This window comes from Ursus maritimus, unplaced genomic scaffold (assembly GCF_017311325.1).
Source record: "Ursus maritimus isolate PB19 unplaced genomic scaffold, ASM1731132v1 scaffold_24, whole genome shotgun sequence".
Taxonomy (NCBI): Eukaryota; Metazoa; Chordata; class Mammalia; order Carnivora; family Ursidae; genus Ursus; species Ursus maritimus.
Genome location: NW_024424897.1, coordinates 31,645,369 through 31,662,698, shown reverse-complemented (window position 1 = coordinate 31,662,698; position 17,330 = coordinate 31,645,369). Strand labels below are relative to the sequence as shown.

The following is a 17,330-nucleotide window of genomic DNA, read 5'->3' as shown; positions in this document are numbered from 1 at the left end:
ATTGAATATGCTACTTGCATTGAATTGAATATGCTACTTGCATAATTTCTATTTCCATACTATGTGATACAGTACCTATTTTGCTTGTAATTGTGTCAGAGTGACACTGCTATAAGTTTGATTTGGCTATAAACTAAACTCTCGAAGCATGCTCCACCTCTGTCATTTATTGTTCATGTGGTAGAGTGTTGTCTATTCACAACTTCGAAAGGAAAAATTAGGCCATTTCTTAAGAGCTAGTATTCTGAAGCCTCCACAGTTCCATCTGTTGAAATAATTACTTCCCATGTTGGAGACTGTATGCTCTTATGGACTAAAGAGCTCAGTGGTAGGTGAGAGGCTGCAAGGCAGAGAGGAAGGTATTGAGGCTTCAAAAGACAGACCTGGGCCGGAATCCCCCCTCCTTCACCACTTACCAGAGTTCAACTTTAGTAAACCCTTTAAGCCCTGGTCTTCCCCGACTTCATCTACTGAATGGGAATAACAATGCCTACTTAAGGGGTTTCTACAAGGATTAGGGCCATTGCAAACAGAGCGCCCAGGCTGTGTTAGATACTAAATAAATGGCACTATTATTATGGTGAGTCCTTGGTGTTACATAACAGCAGCTATCCTGCCCAGGACTCCCAATGCCATATAATCAAACTGGCATGAGATTACTGAGTTCAGGGGACAACTGCTTACTCTCTTGGGGGAGTGGCAAACGTCAAAGGCTGATAACTGTTGACATACCCCAAGGTGCCAGAGAGCCAGACTCCAGGTTACGATGTGTCTTGCTTTGATAGTCCAATGAAGCGTGACTTCTGAATAGCACTTTGTTGGCTTTTCATGAGGCCAGTAGAGTATCTTAAGATGGCTTAAAAATCCGGAACTAACACATGCAGGGAAAAAAACAGTTCAATAACAAATTTTTCTTCCTTCCTGTTAGCTTCCTTGTTTCTTCTTTCTCCAGCTCAGTGGAGGACTATTAACTCTTCTGACACTTTTTTTGTTTTCTTCCAAGAATATATTTTCATGTCTGAGTAAGCGCCAACGCCTTGCCTGACTCCTTTGGGAAGAATGGGTGCATTCTGAGTCACGTCCACCGATTTTCATGGCAGTTTCCGAGCATTCAGTGGAAGGCAGCGTGGCGTGGTGAGAAAAGTCGAATTCAGGACTCAGGTCACCTGGGTGTCTGGTCCCCATCACCATTTCTGAATCTACATGAAAGGGGCCGATGGCGCTGCCTTGGTTTCTCATTTGTAAAGTGCATCAAGTCCCGTCTTGGGTGTGTGCAAGCTTTGTCGCATACGCGGTAAGCGGTACCATTGCAGTACCCCAATCCGACCGCGCTTAGGCGCTCCGCCAGGGCCCAGCCCGCTTCGGGCGCGCGGCTGCGTCGCGGTGCCGGGAACCGTAGGCTGCGCGCGCAGCACCTCGGCCGCCTCCCGAACCCCGCGTCCCTGTTGCCAGGGGAACTGGGGGCGGTGCGCTTTCCGGCGCTGTCGCGGTGAATCGGAGCTGTCATGGCGGAGACGGCCTGGAGCACTGACACCGGGGAGGCTGTGTATCGCTCCCGGGACCCCGTGCGCAACTTGCGCCTCCGGTAGTCGCATCGTCCCAGGGCCCTGTGCTTTTATGCTGTCAGATAATTCGAGCCTGAACTTTACTTCTTGTTTGCTGAGTCCCCACTTGTGCTTTCAATCCTGATCTCTGCCTCCTGGTCTCCCCGCGTCTCTCTCACTACCCTCAACACTCTCCACTCATGGCTTCCAGACTTACCCAAGCCCTTTCAAGTCTCTGCCCTTCTCAAATTCCTCAGAGCTTTGTACCCAATACACTCATCCGCACTCTTCCTTTTAAGACCCCCGGCCGCGCTCACGTGCACCCAACACAACTAGGTAGCCCCACCCTCTTCTTGCTTTTGTTCCCCCATTTTTGCTTTGTGTTCATCTTCTGGTTGTGTGTCTTGTAATGAGTATTCCGGGCTTTTCTTTTCCTGACAGAGTCCACCTGCAAAGAATCACATCCAGCAACTTCCTCCGGTACCAGCCTGCTGCCCAGCCTGGGAAGGACCTCATAGACTTGGCCACTTTTAGGCCTCACCCAACTGCCAGTGGGTGTATGGTGGTGATGCGGCCCCTTGGGGACCTGGGGAAGGGCCTGGGGCGGTAGTTGCCTTTTAAGACAGAGTAGCCCCAGATCTGTAGTCTGAGAAAAGGAATAGAGAGGTTGGGTTCCTTGCCTCGGGTCACATGGCTGGTAAATGTTGAAGCAAGGCTTTGATCCCGACCAATTTTATTTAATTAATTAAGTAATTAATTAATTTATTTATTTGATCCCAAGCAATTTTAAGTACTCCATTACGTTGTGTTAAGAAAATTGAGTAAGACATGATTCTTGTCATCAAGAGCTGGTCGGAACTGTGGTCATATGTAGTAAAATAGCAAAAGACTATACTTTTTTTTTTTTTTAAGATTTTATTTATTTATTTGACAGAGATAGAGACAGTCAGCGAGAGACGGAACACAAGCAGGGGGAGTGGGAGAGGAAGAAGCAGGCTCACAGCGGAGGAGCCTGACGTGGGGCTCGATCCCATAACGCCGGGATCACGCCCTGAGCCGAAGGCAGACGCTTAACCACTGTGCCACCCAGGCGCCCCAAAGACTATACTTTAGATATGTTAAAAATCTGCCTGGCAACCTAAATACTGGTTGTGGCATTTTTTCTAAGAGAAAATATGCTCCAAACTCTTAATATATATGTGTGTGTATGTATATAGCATACTGTATGTATACTTTAAATATATATATTTATGCACCCTACTTAAAACACTTTTAAAATTGGGGTCTGCTTGAAAAAGGTACATATTAACATCAGCTGTGCTTTTGCAGTTTCCTTGTCTCAGAAGCCAGAAGAATGAGAAGGAGAGGCCAGTGTGTTTGTATTAAATTGCTAGCCTCTCTGCGTTTGTTGTATCTGTTCAAATATATTTCCAGGCATGAGTGTGGGCTGGTGGGTTATGAAGCGCGTGTCTCAAAAAGGCATACTAAACCAAGAGTGTATTCGATTTGATTCTTTAAGTAATAATTTATTTGCCTTTCTTCTTCTCTTCTGGTACTTGGTCTTCTAAGGTTACAGTGCTTGTGGTTCTAGATGTATGGCTTCAGGAACAGTAAAGACAAGAATGTCAGGATTTCTTTCTAGCAAATGTGGACAGTTGGGATTGAGGAAGAGCTATCCAGCCTATATTCTGAATTTGACTCCTGACACTGAATTAGATTAAGTAATTCCTGGGAGCCATGACTTCCTTTTATTCAAGTTAGAGTAGTAACTAAGACTTCTTGGGTCCTAATCCTGGCTTCTACATATATCCGCAGCCTCTCTAACCTTTGTTTAAAGTGAGTGCTTAATAAATCCCCAAACTCCTGCTGGTTTTGTGGCAAATATTAGAGCAGGGACTTGGGTTATAACCAATCACAGAGCAAGAGGTGGCGCTGATTTGACTCAAACGTTTGACTCACTCCGTGGTCTTTGGAGGTGGACACCGCTCGGAGGAAGAGGAAGAGGAAGAGGTCGTGATTGGGTGGCAGGAGAAGCTCTTTAGCCAGGTGAGCCCGTGCCACTTCTCCACTCAGTTTACCTCCACCTGCTCCACTTCCACCTGGCTGGTAGCAGGGAAGGATTCCTGATACATAGCGCCTGATTTCCAGGAACTTATAGCAGTTTATACTTTCCCCTGTTGTGTTTTTGTTTTTTTGTTTTTTTTTAAAGATTTTATCCATTTATTTGAGAGGGGAGAAAGAGAGAGGGGGAGAGAACATGAATGGGGGGAGGGGCAGAGGGAGAGGGAGAAGCAGACTCTCTGCTGAGCAGCAGCCTGACAGGGGCTCGATCCCAGGACCCCAAGATCATGACCTGAGCCAAAGGCAGACGCTTAACTGACTGAGCCACCCAGGTGCCCCCTCTCCCTGTTGTGTTTAAAGGGCAATATAACATAGTGACTGACACTGCCCAGTTTTATGATCCTGGGTAAAACACTTGTCACTTCTGGGTGAAACCTGCCATCTGTAACACCAGAGTTAGATGAGACCCTCACTCTGGTTCCATTTAGCTCTAACATTCTTTGGATCCCCTGCTCTCAGTTCAGAGAACTGGAAGTTGGCTTCGGAAACATGCCAAATTGCATCGGCTCTATAGAACTGATTCGATGAAACAGTTACAGGAACAAAAGTTTGACATATTCTTACTAGATCTCTGTGTCCTTGTGACCTCAGTTTGAAGTAGATCTGTACCGAAATGAAGCAGCCTGTCAGAGCCCTTTGGATCATCAGTACCGTCAAGAGATCCTAAAGCTGGAGGATTCTGGTGGCAGGAAGAACCGACGAATTTTTACCTACACTGACTCTGATAGATACACCAATGTGGAGGAGGTATTGTGTTTTTCTGGGGTCCCATAGCTTCCTTCTTTCCCTCCCCTAGCTTTCTGGCCTCGCTGGGTTCTATGTGTTAAACCAGATGCCTGTTCAGACAGATAGCCTGTCTAGGAACTGCCTTGTGCTGCTGGCCCACAGGCTGGAGTAGAGTGGGTACAGTCATCAGGTGGTGTGGCTGCTGCTCCTTCTCCCCCTGCTGGAAGGCCTGGGGGAGAGGGCAGTGTCTCTCACAGTAGGCAGGCTAGAGACCGGGAGAAGCAGACCCAGGCTTGACTTCCTCCATGCCTCATGGGATGAGACGGGTGGGTGGAGTCTCGAACCATCTAGATAAAACCCATCAGGGGATGCAGCCACAACTCTGAGTCGATGGGTTTGAAGAGGGATTCAGTACAGCTGTGGGGAGTGGCTTAGTGCTCAGTTCGCCTGTGCTCACATACCCTTCCACTCGCCTCAGTCCCTGTATGACACGTTCGTTCTTCTCAGGGAGATTTTTAATTGGGAATAGAGCCTGTATTTTCTGATTTTTGTCTGTGGCCTTGGCAGTTCTGCAAGGAGCAGGTATTAAATGAGTGTTTTTGAAAGATTGGTGCTTATGTTAGGAAAGCTCTGGGTTGGTAACATATGCAATTTGGGTTTTCTGTTTTAGAAAAGTAAATGAAATTAGTGCTGAATTACCCATGGGAGGACTTTTCACGGGATACTTTGTATCCCATTTGGCATTTTCCAAGTACCAGGTAACATCAGCATCTACCAGGCACACTCACCCAACTTTTTGCTGGTATTTACTCGGAGATTATAGATTCATTTATTTTTTTAGAAAGATTTATTTATTTGAGAGAGAAAGCACATGTGTGGAGGGGGGGCAGAGGGAGAGAGAGAATCTCCAGCAGACTCCGGCGCTGAGCGTGGAGCCTGACGAGGGGCTCAGTCCCAGGACCCCAAGATCATGATCTTGGGTGAAAACCAAGAGTCAGACGCTCGACCGACTCTGCCACCCAGGAGCCCCTGCAGGCTTATTTTAATGTTAGCACAAATAAACTCATTTCTGAAGGATGATATGCTGCTAAAATCTTGGAACAAACCAAGGCATGGCAGGAATCTTCCCTAGCTTCTTTGTGCCACTGTCCCCTCCCCTGACATGTATAACTGTGAGGTGGCTGTACCTATTAGATTCAGGTCCCAGATGAGGTTTCAGAAGGAAGACTTGCCTTCAGTACCTCATCCCATATGGCCCTGACCAGATGGGTCACACAGGGCTTCTCTTTTCCTAGCACTGTCAGAAAATGACCACTGCAGCCCGGGAGGTGCCATCATTCTTGGTCGAACGAATGGCCAATGTCAGGCGGCGACGGCAGGACAGGCGAGGGATGTGAGTGCAAATGAGTAGGGGGTTGGGGGGGCCTTTGTCGTCCTTCCAGGCCAGTATCTGGGTATGTCTGCTGCCTTGAGCTTCCTGTTCTGCAGGAGGCCTCCCCCGGGTGTGCTCCCCCAGGTGCCTCCTATGGGCTCTTCACGGGGTGCCACCTTCCTGTGGTGTCTTCCAGGGAAGGCGGCATCCTCAAGTCACGAATTGTCACCTGGGAACCCTCAGAAGAGTTTGTCAGGAACAACCATGTCATCAACACCCCTCTTCAGACAATGTACATCATGGCAGACCTGGGGCCCTATGGGAAGTGAGTGAGGCCCTTGCTGCCCAGCTCAGGTCCTCCTCCTCTTCTCTCGCCACCCATCACCTACCCTGTTACAGTCCCCCTGGGGAATGCGGGAGGGAGGGACTGTTTCTTCTTTTTCTTCTTAGTCGTACTTGGAAGAAGGTATTTGACTATGACAATTCTCACTACAGCCTCTGTCCTCTCCCCTGACATGGGCTGACTACCTCTTCTTCTCTTTGGTTAGTGGGACCAGTGGTCCTGAGCCTGGGTGTTGATTTCCGGGTTTCTAGGCTTGGCTATAAGAAGTATGAACATGTCCTCTGTACTCTGAAAGTGGACAGCAATGGTGTGATCACAGTAAAACCTGACTTCACCGGCCTCAAAGGACCCTACAGGTGAGGAGAGGAAGAAAGGGGGAGGGAGACTGGCATTCCTTCCTTTGGCTTCACTTCTTGCCCTGAGTTGAGGAGATTCTGACAAAGTCCTTCATCTGCCCTGGTTTCTAAATCCCAGCCAATGTTTCATATTCTCCTTTATAACAGACCCTTAGGGTCCTGGGGACCCTGTTCTCGGAAAGTGGGCAGCTATACCAATTTGAAAGGGCTAACTTCAGTGGTGTAGTTAAGGGAAAATAATTCTCTGCGCTGCTGCCTATAGGGACCACGGGGGGGATGAGCTCAGCTAGACCTCTTCCTCTGGCCTGACTATTCCTACCTCCGTGTCTTACAGTAAGAGAACTTATAAGTTAGAAATGACCTAAGCCTACCTATCTGTTTTTCAGGCGAGAGAACTGGGTGCCAGGAACGTTGTGCGTTAGGGTTTCCCTGTGACTTTGAGGCAGAAGTGGGCCGCAAACCTATGCCCTGTGTCCACTCTGATGCCCTTTTGCTTTTCCACTTTGTTTCCCTTGCCCGCTCATCGTTCTGGCCACTTTCGTCCTCGTTTGCTTCAAGTGAGGTGTATGGCCAGTGATGGCTCGTCCTTGGGCTACATCTGGAGACCCATCTCTTCTCATCAGAGTTGGTCTTTTTGTGGCTTTGACCTTACAGAATTGAGACCGAGGGGGAGAAGCAGGAGCTGTGGAAGTTCACGGTGGACAACGCGTCCTCCCTCGCGCAGCCGGAGGAGGAGGAGCGGGAACAGCGTGTGTTCAAGGATGTAAGAGCGGCTTCCTTCCAAGCGCAGGGATGAGCCTGGGTGCCTGGGAGTGAGACCGTGTCTGAGCTTCATGTCCACAGCTGCAGGGTCTTTCTTACTGGCCCTCCCCTGCCATGGGAAGCATTGCTGACATATCAGACCTGAGCCTTTGATCACAGTATAACATCATGATAATAACAATGACCATTGATTTGAGCGTTCACCCTGCTCTGTGAGGCCCATCATGTACTTTATTTCATCACTTTGAGGCGAATACTTTTATTATTACCATTTCGTAAATGAGGAAACAGATTGAAAAGCTAAGAAGTCTGCCCAAGGTCATGGGGCTTCTAAGTGCAAGAGACGGGCCTGGGTCCCAGACCAGAGACTCCAGAGCCTCTGTGCTTTACTTTAAAATGCCAGTGGCTTGGATGCTTCGGCCTCCGGCTCTCTGTGGCCTTTCAAATTACAGTACCCTTTCTCCCTCCCATTCCGAACTGACTCTGGTTGGCTGGGCTTGCATCTTGAGTTTGCATATGGTTTGTCTCCTCAGCTTTATGGCCGGCACAAGGAGTATCTCAGCAGCCTTGTGGGCACGGACTTTGAGATGGTGAGTGGCTTGGCTTCCTGCAGCACCACGAGCCAGGTTTAGCCAGAGCATCCGGACTGTGGCTGAGTCATAGCGCCTCTTGTAAAGGACGTCTTGTTTATGCCAGAAGGAAACCAGAGACTAGCATATGGAGCATAGTTCTTGTTATGTGTTTCAAAATATAGCAGTGGTGCCTGGGTGGTTCAGTCGGTTAAGCCTCCGACTCTTGATTTCAGCTCAGGTTGTGATCTCAGGGTCATGAGATCGAGCCCCGTGTTGGGCTCTATGCTCAGCGTGGAGTCTGCTTGAGATTCTCTCCCTCTACGCCTCCCCCACGGCCTCTTCGCTCGTGTATGTGCTCTCTCTCTCTTTAAAAAGAATAATAATATTAAATATAGTATATTTACAGAGAACTGTTAATGAAAAAGAAAACTCCAGTGAAAAAGGTCTAAAAGGGCACACACGTGCCATGGGTGGCTTTCTCTGGGGTGGGGATGGGGTTGGGAAGGTAGACGGGTGTTGGGTGGTGAGAGGGATATGTCAGGGATGTTTACTTTTTATTCCCTAAACTTGTTGGTTTCCAATTTTTATCAGTGTAGTGCATTCACATATTCCTTTATGATTAATTTAAATAATTAATATTAATTGATGAACAATGTCTTCCTCACTCTTCATGTGGATATTTTTCGTAAGCGCCCCATAGAGAGGGTAGGGGCATCATTTCTGTTTGTCAAATAGTTTCTCTCTTAAGCAAGCAAAACAAAAGTTTCTGTCAGTTATTCTGTGGTCCCGTTCTTTGTCTTCCCTTATTCCAGCAGTTCCAGTCCACAATCAGGAGACAAGCAGAGGATACCCAGCAGTTTCCCTCTCTCCCTCCCTAAAAAATTCACTACTTTTATATTGCATCAGCAGCAGATGTGCAGCATTAAAAAGTTAGATGAGAAAACACAAGTAATTAAAAGAGCAAACTCCCTAGTCCCTTGACCTCAGGCACCTAAAGGGAACAGGGGCCCCCAGCGTCCCCCTGGATGGTAACGGGCAGCCGTGCTGGCTTCCCTTGGCTATTCTTGTAAACTCTCTGTGCTTCATTGCCCTCCTCGTCCTTTAAATTAACGTGCTTTTTTTGCTGTGACAAACTTTAGAAATGAAGGAAATAGTTAAGTGGAGAAGCGGCAGGGTGGGGGGCAGGGAGGAAGCGCAACCGGGGCGCACCCATGTCTGGCCGCCGGTGTCAGGTCTTCCGGGCACTGGTGGGTGGTCTGGAGGACGAGTGCTGACTCTCCCAGACCTCCTGAGTCCTGATCCTGTCCCTCTTCTCTCTACCTTAGACTGTCCCAGGCGCCCTCCGGCTCTTTGTAAACGGAGAGGTAGGTAAGTGCCTTGCCAGAGAGCGAGCCCTCGATGCTGGGACAAGTGCCCTGACAGAGCTGCGAGGTCATCACACACACACACACACACACACACCCTGCCCCCGCTGGAGGCACTGGGTTGTCTGTCCTACTCGGGAAGCTCAGTCATGAGTCTTTCCTGGAAGCACAGGGAGTTCCTGGCCCTCAAGGGACTTGCTTCCCGAAGTGTGTCGTCCCTTCAGGATGGGGTTGGGTGCTAACGGTGATAGGAGAATAAGCTGAAATAACTAAGTTTCTTGTTTTCTTAGTTTCAGCACAAGGCTACGAGTACGACAATCTCTACGTCCACTTCTTTGTGGAATTGCCAGCCACTAGTGAGTGATATTCCTAAGTCTTTTATACCCATTCTGACAGTTTTCTAGAGCCATTCAGTCAGGCTTCCCCACTTCTTTCAAAGAAATTGTGACTGCCCTTTCCAAGGTCATAGATCACTTTCAGGTTGTCAAATCCGGTGGTGACATCTCTGCATTCACCGCACGTGACCTCTCGGAAGCATGTGGCACAGCTCACGTTTCCTCACTGGAACTCTCCTCTTGGCTTCTGGCTCCACACTCCTCTCTTCGCTTAACTGGTGGCTCATCAGTCCCCTTGGCTGTTTGCTCATCTGTTGGTCTCAGAGCTTTCGAGTGTCCAAGGCTGGGCCTGGGCCTTCTGTTACTCCCTCTGTAGAGTCTTTCTAGATGGTCCCATCCATCCCATGGCTTGAATACTATGTATATGTCTCAGAGCCCTAGATTTCTCTCTAGGCTTGGCCTTTCCCCTGAACTTCAGGCTCATATCCAGTTGTTTCTTTGTCATTCCTGCGTCACATGACCCGAAGAACTCTTGATTCTGCCTCCGGCGCCACACCTGCTCTCATGGTCTTCCCAAAGGGACTTGGCAATGTCATTTACTTAGTGGCTGCTGCCAAAAACCTAGGAGACACCCTTGATTCCTCACTTCCTCTAGCTCCCTACAGCCAGTCATTCCATCAGTAGTTCCTGTCGGCTCTGTCTTCGGAAGGTGTCCTGAACAGCTCCTCTCTCGAGCACCCTAGACCAAGCCACCTCCATGTCCTGCGCAGGCCCATGGGTTAACTTTCTAACCTGCCCCTTTGCTTCCTTTGCAGCTCATTTGCCACAGACCCCACAGCCAAGTGGAACCTTTGAAAATGTAAATTAATTGTATCTCTCTTGAGCTTTAAACCCCAACAGCTTCCCCTCCCACTTAAGAGTAAAATCCCAGCTCCGAAGCCAGCACAAGCTGGCCTCTGCCTATCTCTCCCTTCCGGCATTCCAGTCATACTTTTGTTCTTGAACACGCCAAGTTCATTTCCACCTTAGGGCCTTTTGGGGATCATTTCCTCTGTCTGAAACCCTTTCTGTCAGATCTTTGCACGACTGGTTCTTCCAAGTTCAGGTCTCAGCCCAAGTGTTCCCTCTGAGAGGTCCTCCCTTGGCCCCTCGCCTCACTCACCACGCCTCCCTCTGATCTTCGAGAGCCTGCTTTATTCTTGGTATAGCATCTGTCACTACCTGATAGGCTCTTGGTTGGTTGGTTTGTAGTGTGTCCCCTGCCAGCTGGCATGTTAGCTCCTTGACAGACCGGGATCTCTTCTGTTTGCTCACCAAGATATCCTCAATGACCGGTCATAGCATGTAGGAGACACTCAGTAAATGTTAAGCGAATGATGGAGTGTGTGAGTGAATGAATGGGTGAAGGAACTTTGTCTTTTTCTCAACCACTTGACTTCCTCCCAGGTCATCTTACTATATATGGTCTCTGGCTTTCAGATTGGTCAAGCCCAGCATTCCAGCAGCTCTCAGGAATAACACAGACCTGTGCCACCAAATCCCTGGGAATGGTACGGAAAACAGGAGGGGTATCTGAAGGGGAGCTGGAGCTCTGAAGATGACCAGGCCGCCAGCCTGGGGAGCACTCAGAGTTGGGTCCGGCCCTTCTCTGCGAGCTCTGCAGGGCGGCCTGGTGCAGGGCTTCCCCCTCTGTCTTTCTGAGGATGGTAGCAGCTTGTAGGTGGGCGCCCCATCTCCTCTCAGCCTCTTATTTCCCCCGTGAGGGGATAGTTTTTCTTTTTCCCTTGTGAAGGCGTCACTGGCCGCAGGGAGAACAGATTCTCAGTGAGGCCTTGCCCACCCCATGACCCTGAGTGTGAAATAACACTTCTCCTTTTTAGGATAAGGTGGCTTACTTCTCCTACCCATTCACATTTGAGGCCTCCTTCCTCCATGAAGACGAATCTGCTGGTGAGTAGCCCAGTAGGTCCCGGCCCCGGGCACTGCGCTCGTGGCGCCTTCTCTTGGGGAAGGCGTCCTGTGACCCGGCTGCTTCTCTCGCTTCCCCAGATGCCCTCCCGGAGTGGCCTGTGCTCTACTGTGAGGTGCTCTCACTGGACTTCTGGCAGAGGTGCCGTGTGGAAGGCTACGGTGCCGTGGTGCTGCCTGCCACCCCAGGTGACGTCTCGTCCTCGCCCTCCACGTGGCCCACATGCCCTAGCTGCTGGGAGCGAGACTAACGCTCCTAAAACATTCAGCCTCCCCCAGGGAGGAAGGGGGATCATTAGGAATTAGAAGCATTTAACTTGCCGGGTTCCTTCCCCTCGTGAGGCCTTCTCCCCGCTCCCCAGAGACGGCTGAGTGGAGTCGCACCCAGCCCTGGAGCCGAGCGCCCGAGTGGCTGTGGCGTCTGCTCCCAGCTCCCCTGTTTAGACTCGCGGCCCGGAGGGAGAAGCTCAGGTGGGGTGGGCTCTTGGCATCCGTGTGTTGAATAGATCGGCATTTCTGAAATAAGAGCCGCCGTCTCCTGCTGGGTGCCGGCACTGTGCTAAGTGCTTCTTGGTAATTCCGCCAGCCACTCCGCGGGCGCAGGCGCCGCCGTTGCCATGTTACTAGTGAGGGGAATGCGGCTCAGAGGGGTTAAGAAGCTTGTCCTGGGTACACACGTAATAACTGGCAGAGCTGAGATGTGAATTTCTAGCTGACTGATTTTCAGACAGGTGCCCCAGACCGCCAGGATCCCCTCACCAGAGGTGGGTCGTCCCCAGACAAGGTGTTTCAGTGGTGGCTAGGCCTGTGTCATTGCTGGGAGTCCAGTGAGAGACCGCGTGCCCTTCCTGCCTGAGGCCCCGCGCTCCTCTTCTGGCCCAGGCTCGCACACCCTGACAGTCCCCACGTGGAGGCCCATGGAGCTTGGCACGGTGGCCGAGCTGAGGAGGTTTTTCATTGGCGGCTGTCTGGAACTGGAGGACCTCTCCTACGTGCGGATACCAGGAACCTTCAAGGTGCCTTTTGTCTCTGGGCAGACTTCTTGCTGGGAGCTTAGGTTCCTATCTCTTCTGGAGAAGGTGGGATCAGGGTTAAGGCCCCTTAGTTGCTTCATTATTACTTAGTCCCTTCCTTCCTGTGGCTTCAGCTGGAGGTCATGGCTGCCTCTTGAACCAGGTACAAACACCTACACTGCTATCCTAGGAGATCTCGGGAAGTGAGGGTACTTAGAGATTGCCCTGGCCCCGTCAGAGTTACTAGCCCCTCCTTCCAGCCCATCACTGAGGCTGCAGTCATCAAAGGCGGGGAGGATTAGCAGGCCGCTTGTCAGACTGCTTACTCTCAACTGAGGTTGGGGCGTCCCCTGATTGACAGTTGGGAGCCCCATGTTAGCCTTGAGGTGTTGGAGTCTAGGTGCTAGAAGGAGGTTCCCCCAGCAGATCTGTTCTCCGAGAATGGGAGGAAGAATGGGGGTGACGTCCGTGTGGTGCTGGGGTCTAGAACCCACAGAAGCTTGACGCTGTCTTAACGGCAAACCCAGGGGGAGCGTCTGAGCCGCTTTGGGTTCCGCGCTGAGACCACAGGCAGCGTCACCTTCCGCTTGCACTGTCTGCAGCAGTCCAGGTGAGTGACCCCGGGCCCCCACCTTCGGGAGCCTTACCCCTGAGGGCTGGACGGCAGCTGTGGCCACGTGCTGGGCTTCTGTGCAGGGCCTTCATGGAGTCAAGTTTCCTCCGGAAAAAGATGCGGAGCGTGCTGGACCGTCTGGAAGGGTTCAGCCAGCAGAGTTCCGTTCACAATGTGCTGGGTAGGTTTCCTTCCTCCCCGCAGACGGCCACCCCGCATCAGCATGAGCCCCGCTCCTCCCCGCACCACGGCGGCTGACCACTGCGTTTGCTCCCCTCTCAGAGGCCTTCCGTCGCGCCCGGCGCCGCATGCAGGAGGCCCGAGAAAGCCTTCCCCAGGACCTGGTGAGCCCCTCGGGGACCATGGTTTCCTAGCTCCCAGTGACCCTGGCCCTCCGTGCAAGAGGACAAGACGGATGGTTCTGAGGCTGGCGCCGTCCTGCCTCTTCATCTTTCTCCCCGGTGACCCTGCTGGCCTGCCGAGAACCGGAAGAGCTGAGAAAGTCCCGGGCCGGCCCCTCTGCCTGGTCTTCGGCACGGCCTCCCCCTGCCGCGTAGCAGTAACGCTGGAGACCCCGCGGTCCCCCTCTGCACAGCTCAGCTACTGCAAGTGGCTGTCACGACAGGGCAGGCTTGTTGGGTTAGCCCGGGTGGGGTGACCCCACCATTAGTTCTGTCCTCAGCACAGCCTCTTTTCTGGCCTGTGGCACTGTCTCGAGAGCAGAGAGCTGCAGGGACCTCCTGCTTCACAGCCTGGTTACAAAGGGAGGCCCAAGAAAGGAAGAGGAGAGAGAGCTTGGATTCCTGGCCCGGGAGCCTCAGCCTCCTCTTTCCAGGGTAGCCTTGTCCTGCCGCTTGGGGCCTGTTATGTTTGAGACCTGAGCAAATGAAGGCTGAAGGCAGTGCCCAGTCCTTTCTGCTAGCCGGGTAGTATCTTTTATTGTGTTTTTTGTACATAAAAACTTTTTGTACTGGCTGACGTGTCGGCTGTTTTTCTTCTCAGGTTGCCGGCATGGCCAGGGTATTCTCCTGAACCTTCCCCTTTCCTGCCCTTTCCCACTCTGGAGTGTCTCGAGTCAGGCGGCAAGAGAGGCTTAGGGGTTAGTGTTAGGGGGGCCCTGGCAGTGCTCCTCTTAAATGTCTGGAGCAAAGCACGGGGCTGAGGTTACGCCCTCCCCAGCCGAACGCAGAAACCAGCTCTTGCCCTCAGCGGTCTTTTATTGGTACAAGCGGAGCTCGCTGCCCGGCCTGCGTGCTCCAGCGGATGGTGGGGCGGCTGGAGCCTGGGGGGGCGTGGGCTGCAGTCGTGGGTGGGGGGTGGGGACAGGCTGGGGAATAGAAAAAAGAGGCCGGAGACCATCCAGCTGACTCTCTTGCCTGGGCCTCAAGACCTCCTTGCACCCAGAGCCGATGCCTGACCTAAGACGTAGGAGGCGCCCAAGGAGGGAGGGTTCACTGCTGCCGGGAGCCCCAGCTGTCACTCCCAGCCACAGAAGCAGCCATGAGCCAGAGCCAGCAAAAGCGGCCGCGGGGGTGGTTGCTCCGGGGAGAAGGCAGCCTCGTGGTCTTCGCCAGGTGCTCTCGTGTCTGAGGCCGGAGGCTTGGGATGGGCTCCTGTGGAAGCAGCGCACACGGGAAGTGAGGAACTTGTTGGGTGTCCAGACACGGAGCCGTGTGAGGTGCTGACGCCTAAGCTGCGTGGTTGGACACCTGACTGCCCCGCAGGGTCCTAGGCCTGGACGGATTAGCTGTCCGTCCAGAAGCCAGCATGCCGGGAAGCCGGTGGGAAGACTCCCCTGCCTCAAGTGGCGAATTTGGCTGTCTCTGCTTCGAGGTCTAAAAGGACGCAGCCGTCTGGTCTGGGAAGGATGTTGGAGGAGGGCCTCCCCTTACCTGTAGAGGCCTCATCTGCGCCGCCAGGCTGACAGGTTCAACCTGGGGATGCGGGTACAGCTCACAAAGCCCTGCGGGTAAGTGTTGGCCCTGAAGATGTCCCTCGACACGGTGGTGATGCCGGTATTGTCACACACAATTCGAGACAAGGAAATCCGGCGCAGGGCCTTGCGTTGTCTCTTGGTGAAAACACCCCGTTTTTCCCACCAGAACCTACCGAGACATGTGGAGAGATACAGGTGCAGGTGAGGGAGGAATGAACATAATGAGCACCTGTTGTATGCCAGGTACTTTACATTATTTCATTCAGTTCTCCAGAATTCCTGCAAAATAGTATTATTCCCTATTTATAAACGAAGAAGCAGGTTCAGCGCTCAAGGAAATTGCTCAGTATTAAGTGCACAGTAATTTAAGTGTCCAGGGCTGGATTTGAACCTGGGTAAATGCCAAATCCAAATAGGGAGTCGGGTCTTAAGCCATAAGCTTTATTGGAAAGAAACCAGATTTAGCCCTTTCTGCCCATGTTTTCTGGGACCCACTAGCGGAACAGCGGGGCTGACAAGTCTGTTTTGTGGGTTAAAGGTGCCTGTAGCCCAGGCACCATCCGCCTTGCCTGGCCCATGGTCTCTCTCACTCTGACCAAGCTCTCCACAGAGGAGCGTCCTGGTCTCAGACCCTGCGAACTTGGAAGAAATGATCTAAAAAGGGCACTTTCCCCCTTGCTGAGTCTTGACATGCTAGCGCTTTTCTGCCCTGCCTCTGGGGCTGGTCTTTTTAGGGGAGGGTCCCTTACCTGTCACCATTCCGGGCTCTCCTGAACTGGTTTTCAAAAAGACAAGCCAGAAGAGGCCCCACTCGGGCCCCTGGTAAAAGAGGCTCTGCGATGGCCCCAATCCAGATGTCAATGTTGTCAGGTGTCCCATACAGATTCAGGAACTTCCTTGCCAGACCTGGGTTTTGTAGCACCCGGCTGAGCTGTGCCAGATTCCGGGGCTGGGAGAGGCCACAGAAGCGCCTCCAGGCATTGTACCCTGTAGGGAAAGGGGGTGGAGGCGGTTCAGCCTTACCCTGCTGACTTCCCTTAGCTTCTGCTGCTCCACAGTTTCTCCCGAGAGAGCTCTGTGGTCAGGAAATGTCAGTCAGAACAAGATCCCTGCTGACGGAAAAGGTCAAACCTTCCAATCAAGCCACTGCCCTCTAGTTTTCAAAGCGCGTAGACAAACCATGCTTTGTCTTGGGAGTGTGTCCTGCTGTAACCCCCGATACCACAAGGATATTATTATTGGCCTCAAGTTCATCAATGAGGTACAAATAAGACCCAGAACATAAAAGACTTCCTCAGGTTTAGAGAAGGAAGGAATGAACAAATACATAGGTGAACAAACCAAGGAATGAAGAGTGTGGTTAAAGTTTACTCAGAAGAGGACCACATGCTGTGTGATTCCATTTATGTGAAAGGTCCAGAATAGGCAACTATGTAGAGATAATCAGTGATTGTCAAGGGCTGGGGTGGGGACAGGGAGTGACTGTTATTGTAAGGTTTCTTTTGCGAGTGATGAAAATGTTCTGACATTAGCAATGGTGATCAGTGGACCAAAGTCCTTAACAGACCCCCCCCCCACCAAAAAGTGACCAATGCCCAACTCTAAATATACGGAAGTCATTGAATCGTATACTTCATATGCGTGAATTTTATGATATGCTAATTATATCCCAATAAAGCCATTTGAATTTTTTTTTCACCTACTCAGAAACTCCTAAAGGCCAGCCTTCTGATTTCTCTGCTAGTAGGATCCTGCACCAGGCCCAAGCCAGAAGGTAGGGCAGGGACCATCAAGATAGGAGATCGATTTGCCCTGACCTTGAAGAATCTACCTGCCCAATATTGTCCATTGAACAACTCACCATCTTCCAGCTGAGCAAAGGAAATGATGTAATGCTTTACCTCACTAAGCACTGGTCTGCGAGAGTCTCTTAGGAGCCTCACAGCACCTCCGTGAGGCACTTTGTAGTCTCCATCGTATCCATGGATACTGGCTGAGCTTGAGCAACTGTGACTTTGTTAAGGTCACTCCACCAGTCAGTGGATTTCAGACAAGCTCTTCCAATCCCAAATTCGGTGTTGGACTTTGGAAGGGATTGGAGGAGACTGTCAGAGCTAGTATCCGGACAATATTGCTGGGACAGCTTGGAGGAAAAGTTATGGGGGGGGGGGTGGCACAGAAACGCACTATGTGGCACCTGGGTGTCTGGCAATCTCAGTTATCCAGCAGGGGGCGCCCAAGTGAAAGGAGGAAAAAACAGGCTCTTCGCGCGCGCGCGCGCTGTGGTGGGGATTGCCCCCCCTTC

At 51.5% G+C, this 17,330-nt stretch overlaps 2 protein-coding genes and 1 long non-coding RNA gene across 5 annotated transcripts in view; 1 reads left to right on the top strand and 2 right to left on the bottom strand.

Moving 5' to 3' along the window:
- The window catches only part of LOC103667352, a 12,010-nt gene extending 10,638 nt beyond the window's left edge, over positions 1-1,372 (bottom strand). Inside the window, exon 1 of the long non-coding RNA XR_569745.2 lies at positions 733-1,372. This is a non-coding gene — a long non-coding RNA (uncharacterized LOC103667352). The remainder of the gene's footprint in view (positions 1-732) is intronic.
- An 82-nt stretch (positions 1,373-1,454) lies between these two features.
- Positions 1,455-14,064, top strand: MKS1 (MKS transition zone complex subunit 1). 3 transcript variants are annotated; one of them, XM_008695509.2, is made up of 18 exons: positions 1,455-1,585; positions 1,986-2,095; positions 3,520-3,590; positions 4,257-4,412; positions 5,687-5,784; positions 5,960-6,088; positions 6,358-6,462; positions 7,117-7,225; positions 7,758-7,814; positions 9,122-9,164; positions 9,451-9,516; positions 10,975-11,045; positions 11,376-11,445; positions 11,545-11,652; positions 12,346-12,479; positions 13,004-13,086; positions 13,173-13,270; positions 13,372-14,064. In XM_008695509.2, exons 1-18 carry the CDS (start codon positions 1,506-1,508, stop codon positions 13,461-13,463), a joined length of 1,680 nt encoding a protein of 559 aa, XP_008693731.1. In that variant the 5' UTR covers positions 1,455-1,505; the 3' UTR covers positions 13,464-14,064. The 3 variants fall into 3 exon arrangements, 2 of the variants coding, with proteins under 2 accessions (XP_008693731.1, XP_040496827.1); XR_005837462.1 differs by lacking the exon at positions 13,372-14,064 and having other exon boundaries at positions 12,903-13,086; positions 13,173-13,236; XM_040640893.1 differs by lacking the exons at positions 13,173-13,270; positions 13,372-14,064 and having other exon boundaries at positions 12,903-13,119.
- A 134-nt stretch (positions 14,065-14,198) lies between these two features.
- The window catches only part of EPX (eosinophil peroxidase), a 15,795-nt gene continuing 12,663 nt past the window's right edge, over positions 14,199-17,330 (bottom strand). The window contains exons 15-17 of the mRNA XM_040639826.1: positions 15,775-16,012; positions 14,982-15,194; positions 14,199-14,702 (exon numbers count right to left, since the gene is read on the bottom strand). Of these exons, the coding sequence (XP_040495760.1) occupies positions 14,993-15,194; positions 15,775-16,012 (440 nt within the window). The 3' untranslated portion in view covers positions 14,199-14,702; positions 14,982-14,992. The remainder of the gene's footprint in view (positions 14,703-14,981; positions 15,195-15,774; positions 16,013-17,330) is intronic.

Bases quoted from the DNA above. Each gene is read 5' to 3' on its own strand.
- MKS1 (XM_008695509.2), top strand. From the start codon at position 1,506: ATGGCGGAGACGGCCTGGAGCACTGACACCGGGGAGGCTGTGTATCGC. The intron at 4,413-5,686 runs GTATTGTGTTTT...CTCTTTTCCTAG, and splicing joins GATACACCAATGTGGAGGAG to CACTGTCAGAAAATGACCAC. The intron at 9,165-9,450 runs GTAAGTGCCTTG...TTGTTTTCTTAG, and splicing joins CTTTGTAAACGGAGAGGTAG to TTTCAGCACAAGGCTACGAG.